The 13457-nt window shown below is 34.4% G+C and overlaps 1 protein-coding gene across 1 annotated transcript in view; it reads left to right on the plus strand.

Moving 5' to 3' along the window:
• Positions 1-2128: 2128 nt before the first annotated feature.
• Positions 2129-13457, plus strand: part of LOC149566630 (glutamate NMDA receptor subunit epsilon-1, putative (DUF3598)) — a 90731-nt gene continuing 79402 nt past the window's right edge. The window contains exons 1-4 of the mRNA XM_089819938.1: positions 2129-2558; positions 2657-2751; positions 2972-3089; positions 9846-9964. Coding sequence (XP_089676064.1) covers positions 2193-2558; positions 2657-2751; positions 2972-3089; positions 9846-9964 — 698 coding nt within the window. The 5' untranslated portion in view covers positions 2129-2192. The remainder of the gene's footprint in view (positions 2559-2656; positions 2752-2971; positions 3090-9845; positions 9965-13457) is intronic.

Raw genomic sequence — 13457 nt, forward strand, 5'->3', positions numbered from 1 at the left:
AGAAGGGGACATTAATCAGAGTGAAGGGGAGGAGTAGGAGTAGGGCTATGAGGAATTTAGAACCAAAAAATACAAATGATCGATTACAGGCAAGGACAAGAATGTGGTGTGGAGAAATTTTGACACTATTTCTGCTAAAGTGGGGATCAGTAGAGAATTGATCAAAACATTGGTCAAAGAGAATGAAGAGGGCAAAATCCAAATGGTAGAGTTGATTGACCTGATCCTTGTGATTTTTAGTGACATCACTAAGGAAAATCCTTAAATGGATGTCCTCAACAATGCCAAAAACAACGCGGTGGACAACTTTCACACCACCAAATGGATTTTCATGAAATCCAAGAGCTCAAATACAGAGTGAACAACTTGGAGAGGGAGAACTACAGCTTAAAGAATAGGATAATGAAGGAAGAAAAGAGCATGGACAATAGAGTGGAGGAAGTGAAAAATAGGGTCTGAACGATGGAGAGCTCAATGCATATTATATTTGAACAAAGCTATAACATTCTCAAAGATGCTAATGAGAATATTAAGCTACTCATTAACAAAGCAGAGGAGCATAGAACCAGTAAGGAGGAGGTCCTGTTCCCCATAGCGCCAAGGATAAGACACCTGATGATAGCTTGAGGAATCATACTAGATCCAACATGAAGAAGAAGGACATCCTCGAACCTGACCATGATCTCTCAGACATGAAGGAGGCAACTGGTAGATTGTCGGAGTTGGAAATTAGTGCAGCAAAAATACTTAGAGAAATCACCTGAGCATCCTGGCTTTTTTGCCAACCTTGGGTTTTTGTCCTACCCCCTTGGTTTTTTACAGGTTTCTTTCTTTTATTTGTGGAGGGCTATTTTAGTTGGTTGCTTTTAGTTAATACTGCTACTCTAAGTGTTCCTTTTTGTCAGTTCTTTGTTATGCAAGTGTTTCAGGCCCCCGTTAAAACCTATTTTCCTTAATAAAAAACTAATTATAAATAATATTTACACAAAATTAAGTTAAATAAATTAATAAATTGTTAAATAAATATTTCATTAAGCACACATGAAGTTATTTTTATTTTAGATTAATATGGTATAAAATAATAAATTCATTATAATGTTCTATGAGATAGTTTTCCATGCAAATCTCTTAAAAGTCATTCTTAAGACTAAAATAATCTTTAATGGCTTTTAGAAACAAGAGTAAGGATTGTAGTTTTCATGGAAATCTTTTAAATGCAAAGCTTTAAACAAAAGGCTAAAATACTATCTTAAAAAAAAGATTTTTAGAAAGAAAAGTAAGATGATAGTATGCAAATCTTTTAAATGTCAATCTTTAATAAAAGACCAAAAAAAATCTAAAATCTGATAAAGATTTTTAAAAACAAAAGTATAAATCATAAATTTCTAAATTAATTAGTTTTATTATTTTTGAAAATTTTGATAATATATTCTTTTCCTACTTTTTTGAGATGGCAATTAGTTAAATATTTTTACAAAATTATTTCTTATTCTATTTAAAATAAATTTAAACGATTATTTTATTTTAATTAAAATTAATTGAAATTTAATAAAAAAAAATTAATAATAATCAAACTTTTTAATACTTTCCTATTGATAAACACATAAGTGAAGGATTTAAATTTTTATTTATTTATTGATAAACACGTTTTTTTCTTAATTTTTATTTAACATGTAATTTGTTTTTTTCATAACTTTTTAAATATATCATAAATTTTAAGTGTTCTCTTATGTTATTACAATTATTTTACTATCAATTATTAATATTTATTTTTGATATTATGTAGATTATCAATTATCACTTAATTATCTTTAATTTTTATATTTTTTTTCTTTCATTATTATTAATAGATATTTTATATTTTCTATCCACAAAAGCATGTCACTGCTAGTGTCTATTTGTTTATCAATTCCAACCTATTTATCATTTATACTGATCGATTGATACCAGAAGAAACCATTTTAAATGATTTATTTAGAAATAAGGAATTCACTTACAATAAATAAACAACCTATTTATCATTTATACTGATCGATTGATACGAGAAGAAACCATTTTAATTGATTTTAAAAAAAATAAGGAATTCATTTCTAATAATTCATTTATTTAAACATAAGAAATCATCTTTAAATGATTTATTTGAAAATTCGAAACGAACAACTCTGACCTTCCGATAATTTGTAAAATGCCCCATGATAGATGCGGCAGAAAGAAAACAAAATTCTCAATTCTATCTGAATTTAACTGAGCATGAGGATGAAAATGAATGGACGAAGATTGTGATCATTAGCGAAGTACAAGAGAGTTTGAAACTCGATTCCATGGCGGCATTGGGTGTGACAGTGGAATTGGTTGGCCTGCCTGGGCTCAAAGTGAACTTGCAATGGCCAAGGCCAAACAGGGTTTGTTTACATGGAAGAGGGAGAAGGCGAACGCATTTAATGAGGGCAACCGTTGATCCCCAAAGCTGTACTGAAGAAGAAGATCGAGCAATGAGCACAGAGGTCTTTCATCAGTTCATTAGTTTAAGCAAGGGTTCATGGAAAGGCTCCTTCTGTGTGTGTAATCATAATCCTAACTCACTCTTTCATTCTTTCAATTATCTGCATTTGTGATGTCGCTTATTTTGTTCATGTTTGAAATGTACGAGTGGCAGCAATACGATGTCTTGGGGAATGCACTGCAACGTGTTAATACCAACTTAGCTGTTACCTCGTATGGGGAAGATGAACTTGTCAGCCTCATGCAAACGTGAGATTTGCTTCCCATCGTAATTTTACTTACACAATCCGTGTCTTGGAAACGAATTCCCTCATTGAGCAATGCTCATATTTTTCATCTATATTCGTTGGGGAGCAACCGTAACCAACAGTGGGTAATATCGTATTAATATCAATAAAAATGTGAAATGTAGCTGCCATTATTTGCCGTGAAAATGTACCCTGTGCATTTGTGCTGTGTTATGATATAGGTTGAAGATAAAGCAAGCCCCACCCAAGACATCAATATCAGGAGGTCACACAGAATCAGAATGGGAAGAATACAAGCTTAGGGAGACTAATATGTTCACAATTGACAACCATGAGCAGGTGAGCTCCAGCCTCTGCGTTCTATTATTTTGCTCTCTACCATCAAGCATTTTTTAAAGTAAATTTGTTGAATTACTTTGCAATCATACTACTTCCATATTTAACATTTCACATCCGTATCACCATTGGCAGATAGGTCTGATTTGGGGTATTGATTTCTCACTGTATCGAAAGATTCTATTTAAATAACCCTATAGCAAATTTTAAAATACTTTGACTCAAGATTTCTTTAGGGAAAATAGCTAGTAAATTTAGGTTTAAATATGTTTGATATTGGAGGCATTTCATTGACTAGATGATTGTTCTTTATGGAACGCACCCCGAAACAACTTCTTAGTACTCAAGCGGTCTTCAGATGTTTGTGCAATCGTATTCCCTTAAAGTTATAAGCGGATGAAAGGCAAGAGCGTGGAAGGAGGCACAGATGAAGATAAATAACTAACCGTAAAAGTTACCTGAAAAATGAATGAAAAGTTTGCATATATCACATTTTTCAGGTTTTCTCCCTTTCCAACTAATAGCGAGCTTAAGAAAGGAATCTAATGTAATTTTTTTTTGGATAGGACAAGGTTAGAACATTCTTGAAAATTTCTTTGCAAATTTTTCGAACTTGCAGAATTCTCAAAAGACGTTCAACTCAATAGTGTTAAAATTTGGGCAACCGGAGAAGAAAATGGCTACCTGTTTTTAGAACTAAATGATGTTTTCAGAAAATTCAAAATTCAGATTTTACAGATGTAGTTTTGATCTGCAATTTCTACCAATTATTGCTTTGAGTGGCCTATGCCATTCCACCTCTCTAGTCTATGAATTTTAAATAATAAAGATCTAGAGAGGTTGGATTTCTACAGTTTATGATGTTTTGATAGCTTAGCTTCATAATTTATCTTATGTTCAAATTCCTACCCAAACCTGATGATTGAGTGCATTGGTAATGGTGTATGGTAGTTGAGAGTGAAGTTTAATGGAAGTGCTTTCGTTTAACAGAAGTAACCCTATTAATCCAAACCTTAATCTAAATTGACTGATTTTTGAGCATTCTGATTCTGCTATCGAAAAAGTTTTAATGATACATTCCTCTTTCCCAAGACAAATTCATCTTGAGTTGCTATGTTGCTGCTACCGGATGCTTTTAATATCCTAACATGGAGTTAAAGTTTTATCGGGGAAGAAATCCAGGGCCATACACCATGCGCCTAGATCTTTTGATTGTTTTGAAAAAAGTAGATTGCTCGAAGCATTGAGTTATGTCTGAAAGAGATTGCACCTACTGGACATTGACATGTTTACTTAAAGGGGATGTCTATAAAATTTTATATTTCTTGATGTTTAGCAAAGATGCTTGTGGAGCATCACTCTAGTGCCTGTTCTTAAGGATGCTAATCTGAGGTTCTGACAAACCTAGACTAAAAGCATTTCTCATTTTACTGGAAAGGTTTGCGAAACTGCATGGTAAATAAACATTATCCATCATGCCTATCTACAATTGGACACTATCTTATAGTCATTAATAACGTACAAATTCAGTTCAAAACTCCCTCAAGATCTTTGGTAAATGCCTTGCCAAGAAAGAGAAGTGTATTATCTACATTGAGGAAATGGTATGACCTGTACAACACCCTGAAAGTGTTGATGTTTGGTAGCTTCTGTCGGATAAACCTATATATAAATTATATATGAGATATAATTTATATATATAAGTTTATTGTTATGTGAATATATCTGTAACAATGATTAATTTTTTATCATATTAATTATCTAACTAATGAATAGACATGTCCCATGAATGGAACATGTCTTTTCATGGTTTGTTCTTAATTTAAATAAGAGGCTGCTGCCATTTGGAAAACACATACCAAATCTTATGGCAGTGCTTAGTACATTTGCAGTGATCCTCAGAAATTCAACATGGTATCAGAGCAGGTTCTTCTACCTTCCTGTAAGAAATGATGAATAATAACCATTGAATTAATTCCAAGATACCAAGACTTCGATCAAATAAAGGCAGAGACGAAGATGTAAGTCAGTGATCTCAGTCTTTTTATGGTAGTCAACATCATCCATGTGTGAAATAGCAACTGCATCAAAGTCATCAATGAAGGTACACCTTGATGTGTATATTAATTAAAGGTCAGATGTAATATTGGTGCAGAATTTATCAAGAGTATAAGCTTGTTCCAAGAAGCGGGAAAATTAATATTTTTCCAACCTACTTGTAAAAGGAGTAACCAGAAATTGGTTCAATTGTAAGCAAAAGGAAAGTTTTATTTGGTTTATTGAGAAATCAAAGCAGCAATCACATTTGGATGAGTCAGAAATATGGTTAGACAATGATTTAATCAAGCATGGAAGTATTGGAAACTACAAAAGATATTAAGAAAAGAAACGATAACCACCATGAAAGACTATTATAATGGCGGGGATTATATGTGAAATATATGTTGTGGTGTATAATATGTTGTTAGCGTATAATATAAAGGTTGCAGATGGAAATCTAATACAAGCAAGGATATATAATTAAGTATTTAAGAACAGTATTCTTAATATTGTCTCATTATATAGATAAAGATCAATATCTTCAAAAGAAGAATCACATACAAGAGGTTGACAGTCAAACATATTAAGGCCATATGATCCAGTGTACTAAGATATATTTGCTGCCTGGATGATATACAATATCAATATCAAAATTTCTGCGATATTTTTAATTGGTAGGGACTTTACAGCAGCAACATATCAAATTTGCACATACATCTGGAGAACAGTGATTAAAATCTGAAATTCCTATTTTCTATAAAGCCGATACGAATCACCATAAAATATCAGTTCAAAAGATCCATAGCAGGACAGAGAAAAGTCACTGCCTCCTAGGGTAAAGTGAACTCGAATTCGGGTTTGTTATAAAGCCTTGTTACCATTGAATGAGTAAACTAAATATAATGGAAGAGAAGTCACAACCCATGCATGATCTGTATTACAGTGTGTGTAGCTTACCTATTGAGTATCACAAATTTTATTTGGATTTTGAAAAAATGCAAGCCATGGCTTATTCAAAATGCCCACCGCGTTAAAGAGGAAGTTGAGAAGATGAATGAGAAGAGGCACACCTGCGGAAATTATGAGCGAAAGAGTGGAGCTTTGCATTCAAATGAATTTACTGAGTGGATGAAGGAATAATAGAGAGATAAGACCAGGTAAATAATAAAGAAGATATGTGTCTTCCATTCTCATGATGCTCTCATCCTGCCCAAACCACAACACAATTGATTGAACCCAAGAAAACTAATGGTCAAAGAGGTGCAGAGAAGGATCACAATTATTCTATCATGTGATTTGCCTAGAAGACCATAGTTTGGCTCTAGATGCCTAGCTATAGAGGGGTTCCATTCTAGCTCAAACAAAAACTAATTCTCCATATTATGTGGATACATTTGAATATTATCTCCATGTTTCTCACAGTCAACCATCGGTCATGTTGATGCTGGTCTGTGGTAGTGCATCTACAACAAGCAACAATGAGATTTGGAGTTTTGCAAAGGATTTTGAGAGCAAAGAATTTTTTCACGTGATCATGATAAACTCCAAGCATCGACACAATTATTGACAAGTTTTGTGAACGATGGATGTTCATTAATTGGTAAACTCAACATTAATAGCAATATAATTTGGAGGTCTAGATGTACAATTTTTTTTAATATGAAACGGTTTTTCATAATCATCGTCATTTGTGGTATCAACGAAAGGAAGAGACAAGTTGTTAGAGCTTGATGAGTTTAATAATGGTGACATGATTCTTAGAAACATGGCATCATGGAATGCCATTATTGAAAGATGAAATCATAAAATTTTGAGCTTCAACTAAGACATAAAGGATTTGAGAATCAATTATGTGATCGGTATAAGAAGACCAAAGGAGATAAACTCGGGCCCACACAACCCCTAAGGGAAAATGAAAAGAATAGCACTTGGAAGGACGCGCCACCAAGAAAACAACAATATAAGGAACTTACATATTAGGAGGAATGGTAAGACTTTAGGTACTGATTCCTTTAAGGTAAATATATATTTTATATTGTTTAAGTTTTCTTTTACATTATGGTGAAATATATTATTTAAGTTTTATGATAGACTATTTAAGTTTATTATAAAATATATGGTCCACATGTATATATATATATATATATATATATGGTAATTCATGAGAAGAATATTTTTCAAAGAATGCTATTTAATAACTTGATATTATGAATCAAATGGTATAAGCAAGATTAAATATTGACGCATATGGAGGTAGTTTGTGATTTGATGCATATGAGATAAGTATTTGTCATTATTGAGTATTACATTTATTTACTCATTACTTAAATTTCAATACTTACTATTAGAGCTATTTGCCTTGACCTATTCCTTTGAGGATGTTATTGTAGGAAAAGGGAGATTGATTTTAGAATCAGAGGGAGTTTTTCACTTCTTCAGAGGTAAAGGAGCTCAAAAGATTGATATTCAGAGGGATTCTGACACATTCATCTAAAGAAGTAGATAGAGAGTTTGATTCAGTCAACCTTTGGCGATCTTGGTCATATTGATTCAGAGGGAGTAAACCATGTTGAGATGGATTCTCCAGTGATCAATTGTAGCAGTCAAGAGGACCATGCTTCATGAATATACCTTGTGACTATGTGATTTTAATGGGCATCATGAGGAAGTGATGACTTCCAAATGATGTCATTTGTATTTGCAAAAGTTATTGAAAGGTGACGATCTTGCAATAACTTAATTTTCTACCATGATGGATATCATATGATGTCTATGCAGATCATGATAGATTATGCTCTACATGGTGAAGTTTTATAAGGTAAGCATTATCAGAATGTGTGTGCACATACCTTATAAACATTTTTGAGTTCATGGTGAATGTTATGCAACTTGATATTTTGGAAGACCATTACTAATAGTATTTGGTGAATATTTTGCATCTCAACATTCTGGAGACCATTACTAAAAGAGTATTTGGTAAATAATACATATTGATACTCTGTAGACCAATACTCAAATGTGCTATTAAAATGCTGAATATCATATGCTGATATTCTGCAGAACATTACCTTATTGAGTACATGGTGAATATCAAGTGTCGATACTGTGGAGACCATTACTCAGATATTCGGTGAATATCATATATTTTGAAGGCCAATACTCATGATATCAAAATGATAGATGTCTTCTGATCAAAGATATCCTTAATTGCTAACTTGATATTAATTTGAGGTAATACGTGTGTTTATCCTCCCTAGCTAAGAGGGAGTGTTGTTTGGTAGCTTCTATTAGATAAACCTATATATATATATATAGAGCAATGATTAAATTTTTATCATATTAATTATCTAACTAATGAATAGACATGTCTTATTCATGGCTTGTTCTCAATTTAAATAAGAGGTCGCTGCCATTTGGAAAACACATACCAAATATTATGGTAGTGCTTAGTACATTTGCAGGGATCCTTGGAAATTCAACAAAAAGATCATAAAAAACAACCTGCAAACCCTACTAAAAATGCAAACAACAAACCAAAATATTTTAACATGTCAAAATACATAAAAGGCATCCATTATGGAAAAACTTTACTTGTAGGCAACCTGGTGACTTCGGGATAAAATCATCAAATCCAGCCAGGAGATTATTTTCCTCATTTGGAATTTCTAGAAGATCTTCATCCTCAAGAAATAAAAAACTCAGAAATCATCACAGTGCCAAAAGTAGATGGTAACTCTTTTCTCTTCACAGCTGCTTTTATAATCTTCCCTAGTGAATAAATTAATAATTTTCCTTTTTGGCTCCATATTTACTGTAATATTTAAATTCATTTTTAAGATAACAAAACCACGACCTTTTCACGTGAGCCTAATTCCTCCTTTATGCACAACTTAAAGTTACTTTTCTCTTTTTAATAATAAAATAAGCTGTCAATTTAATAATATTTGAAATATTACTTTTGACAACTAAATTATTTAATTTATTTTTCACCTTTTGGTCATCACTTAGCTTATGGGGAAATATAGTAAATAAGCTAATGGCCGCAAACTTGGCTATATATGTGAGAAGGGGACATTACATTTCTTTCTATGTTTATCATTGCATTGCATATTTTTTGAACTTAGAACTTCGTTCTCAATATTTTGTTATTCCTTTATTCAACTCAGGAATCACACAGCAGATTAAAATTTCATATTTACTATTAAATTTGACTAAACAAATACATACATAAACCCTTGCAGGCATGATTTTACACGCTTGCATCTTATTTGTATGATAATAATTTAAACCCACATTATTATGCTTTTCTGAAAACAAAGGTAGCCATTTCTATGCCCCAAGTCATTGTGGCAGAGCACTGCATTTAAGTAATCAATTCCATAGAATTATGTGCTCTTTCATGAAATCTGGTCATAATCTTTGCTATGGAATTATATTGTCTTTCATAAAATGTGACCATTCAGGTGCAAATAAGCTCCAATGCAAATATATAGTACTAAGTGCGCCAAGGTAGGATGCTCTTTTCATTACAATGGTGACTGAGATCTTCATGTCATATTATTACAATATCTGAAGCTATTGGTAATTTTACTTTCTGTCTGTACATTTAAGTGTGTCTTCAAGGAATTAGGCTACTTTTGGAAAATTATTGAATTTGTGAGTACATTGTATTTGCTAAGATTTTTTTTTTCTGACTACTTAATAATATGCCTCATGCAGATAGGATTTTTCCCAGAAGGAATGGCATTTTCTCTTAGACACCAATCTGCAGATGTGGTGGACAAAGTTTTGCGTGTGGGAGTTCTTGGTGAGGATGATGTTGACGAAGAATTTCCAAAGTAAGCATTTCATTACTGAAAATGTACATTGCCAGATGTTATTAATAATTTTGTTTCTTAAATGTTTTTGAATCTTTGATTATTAGAACTCTTAAATTTGTGGAACGTAGTTTTATAGAAGCTAATCTTTAGAAGTTTCTATAGTATTCATGCTAAGCAAAATGCACAGTAAAAACAGTTGCTTTATGACATAAGGTACAGAAAAACACTTTAATGAAGCCATGGAAAATTTGTAAAACAGAAATTACAATTAATTTCACAACTTCAGGAAACATAACACGCTAAAGCATTTTTATGTAATATGTAAGATATACACATAAGAACCATGTAAGGATTTTGACTTGAAGTGGTTATCGTTCGTCCTTGCTCAAATGATTATTAAGCTAGTCCATATTTCCTCATCAACCTTGTACTTCAACTGAATCATCCATGAAGTGTACTATGTCTACATTAGGTGTATGATCATGTAATTTGGAAGATCCTTTTAGCTATGACTAAGAAATCACAAAAAAATATTAAACAATATGAAGTCATTCATGAATTTGGACTTGTGTTTATTGTGTTTGATTTAACCAGTGTAGTACATAGTAAAGTACTTAGCTTTAGTTAAGCTTTGTTGGGTCGGGTAGTTAGGAAGTGAGGGGATGCATCCGTTGTTTTTCCCAACCAACGGATAATTATATAAGAACTTTGAATTATGAAGGACTCATGTTTTGATAATCAATAAAAGAGATAACATTTCCTCACCATTTGGTATTCTGGTACGAGTAATGAATGTTCTATTGGTACTATTGAATCTATGCTATATTTCTCTCTGTATGATCTACTTGGACAAATTCCTTGACTGTTGGCAAGAAAATTGGTACACATGGAGGAAGCAAGAACGGAAATAGAAAGAAAACAAAGAAGGCAACAAATGCTCCAACAATTCTCCAAAAGAACATAGGAACAGGAACTGGAGGAGCGTGATAATTCATGGAAGATAAATAGGCACTAAACCAATTCATGCCCTTGATTCCAAACAAATATCCGAGGTGGGTGCTAGAGGAAGAAACTAACGAGGAAGTCTCCCTGAGGACGTTAGGCCTTCAACAATAGGAGGAAAGATGTCGTTACCTAAGGGGATTAGGGGACCACTTTCGAAACCAAGAAGGGTTGATTGAACACATAATAGAAGAAATAGCCAATTTGGCTATTTTTGAGACATTAGGAAGGCAAGGTGCAGAAATCCTAAAACCCTTGCACGTAGAGAGTATCGGTAGGAACAAAACTCCAGCCTAGGAGAAGGAGATATTTTTGGAACAAGCACTTAGGAATCTAGCCCGGCAAGAGGGAGCACCTAGTTAGGAGGGAGTGTCTCATTAAGATCAGGAGGGTGCTTCCCGGCACGAGGAAGCATTTTGGCAGGAGGTAGCGTCCCAACAGAAGGGAGCATCTTGTTAGGAGGGAGCGTCTCGGTAGGAGGGATCTTCTCGTCAAGATTGGGAGGGAGCCTCTCGACAGGAGGGAGCTTCTCAATGGAAGGGAGCTTCTCGTCAGGAGGGAGCGTCCAGACATGAGGGAGCTTCCTGTCAGGAGGGAGTGTCTTGTCAGGAAGGAGCATCCCGACGGGAGGGAGCATCCTGACAGGAGGGAAAAATAGTAGAAGAATGGCAACGGACAAACAAAAACTCCCTAGATTCACAGGGACGACTCAGAGGACCCCACACGTCGTTGTAAAACATGCATAACCATATGGCAAGCAAATGGAGAGAATGATGCAAATGAATGGCTAAAAGCATTTCCAACCACATTAAGAGGTATAGCCATTGACTGGTATACAGACTTGGAGGCAGGCAAGAGGAATACATGGAATAATCTTCGTGCAACCTTTGAAGAAGAGTTCAAACTCCTTCGGGACGATGATGAAATAGTGACAACGATTTATAATACAAGACAAGGGAAGAATGAATCGGTCAAAGCGTATAGTAGGAGGCTGAAAGAATTGATAGGAAAGCTTGACAACAAGCTCGCAAATGGACTGAAGAAAAGGTGGTTTATTGAAGGGTTGACGTTGTCCCAAAGGAAAAAGATGAAAATAGTTCCACCATCAACCTTTGTGGATGCATGTACACGGGCAATGGATATAGAAAGTGAGAATAAAACCTCCAAGGCCAAAAGGCATGGAAGTAGGAGTGAAAGCTTAGAAGAAAACGGGGATGAATCCAAGACCATCCAAGTTCTGATGAAGGATATGATGCGATTAATGAAGGAGGTAATAGGAAGTAAGGAAGAGAAAAGTGAAGGGAGGGAACTATGGTGCATAGACTATGAAAAGGAGGGCCATACAAAAGGAACATGCTCGTGAAAAGCATTTTGTGAGATCTATCAGGTGTTGGGACACACAATCAAAGACTACCCTTACAATCTAAAAGTACGAAACACACAAGTATTCTTCACCCAAGGAGAACAATCCACACCACCCTCCACCCCTCCAGGAAATGTAAATACAAAAGCCTCATTTGGAGGATATGGAAATAACAGGCAGGGGAACAATAATAACAACAACAACACACCGAGGAGAGGGATCCAGTATGACTCTAAAGGAAGACCTATGATCCAATGTAGATGGTGCAACGAATGGGGACATTTTGCATGCGACTGTCAAAATGGAGGAGGATAGAATGGACGAATGTTGTGTAAATGGTGCGTGCCAAGTAACCATTAGGATGCCAATTGCCCTAGACAAAAAGGGGTGAACATGCTCAAGATTGCAGAACCTGAGAATGAAGTATTAGCCATCACAAGAATGCAGGCCAAGAAACTAGAATATCCGAATGCAGCTATAGAAAAAGAAAGATTTTAGGAAGTTAGAAGGGACATTAGAGATAATATGATAAAGGAAGTAGAAGCGTGGTTAAACCCCCAAACACCCAGTGGGTAACAAACATCATTAAACAAATACTGGAGACCACCACTCCCGTTAAAACTGCGGATCTACTAGAAAATCTACCTCAGTTGTGAGTAACAATAACACAAGGGGGAAGTATCAAAGGAGTACCCTCCAAGGAAGAGAAGGAAGAGGAAGTGCAAACAAGTAAAGGGACTATGAAGTATTCTAGCCGAAATGTAACATATTACAGATTGAAGATGCGGAGCCAAAAAGGTACCTAGAAGGCTATAAAGTAAAAGAATATGGGGCCATAAAATTATTAACTTTGGAGAATACTCCGATAAAAGATCTCGTTAATGGGTCTAAATTAAAACCATATAAGGAAACAAAGGAACCTTCTTCTACCTACTTCATAAATATAAAAGATGACAAGGAGGAAGTTAAGAGGAAGGTTATAAAAAGCAAAATAAAGGATAGTCACCCAAAAAGAAATAACGGTGGCACGGAATGGTCATACCATGTGCAAGCAAACTCTTTAGGGACTAAAATAAATAGAGGAGGATAGCGGAATAGAAGAAAGGACTATGCTTAAGCAGCCATACCAAGGAAAGTTACGCAGTA

The sequence above is a fragment of the Cupressus sempervirens genome, chromosome 3 (genome assembly GCF_028749045.1).
Source record: "Cupressus sempervirens isolate cs-2001-9-10 chromosome 3, ASM2874904v1, whole genome shotgun sequence".
Taxonomy (NCBI): Eukaryota; Viridiplantae; Streptophyta; class Pinopsida; order Cupressales; family Cupressaceae; genus Cupressus; species Cupressus sempervirens.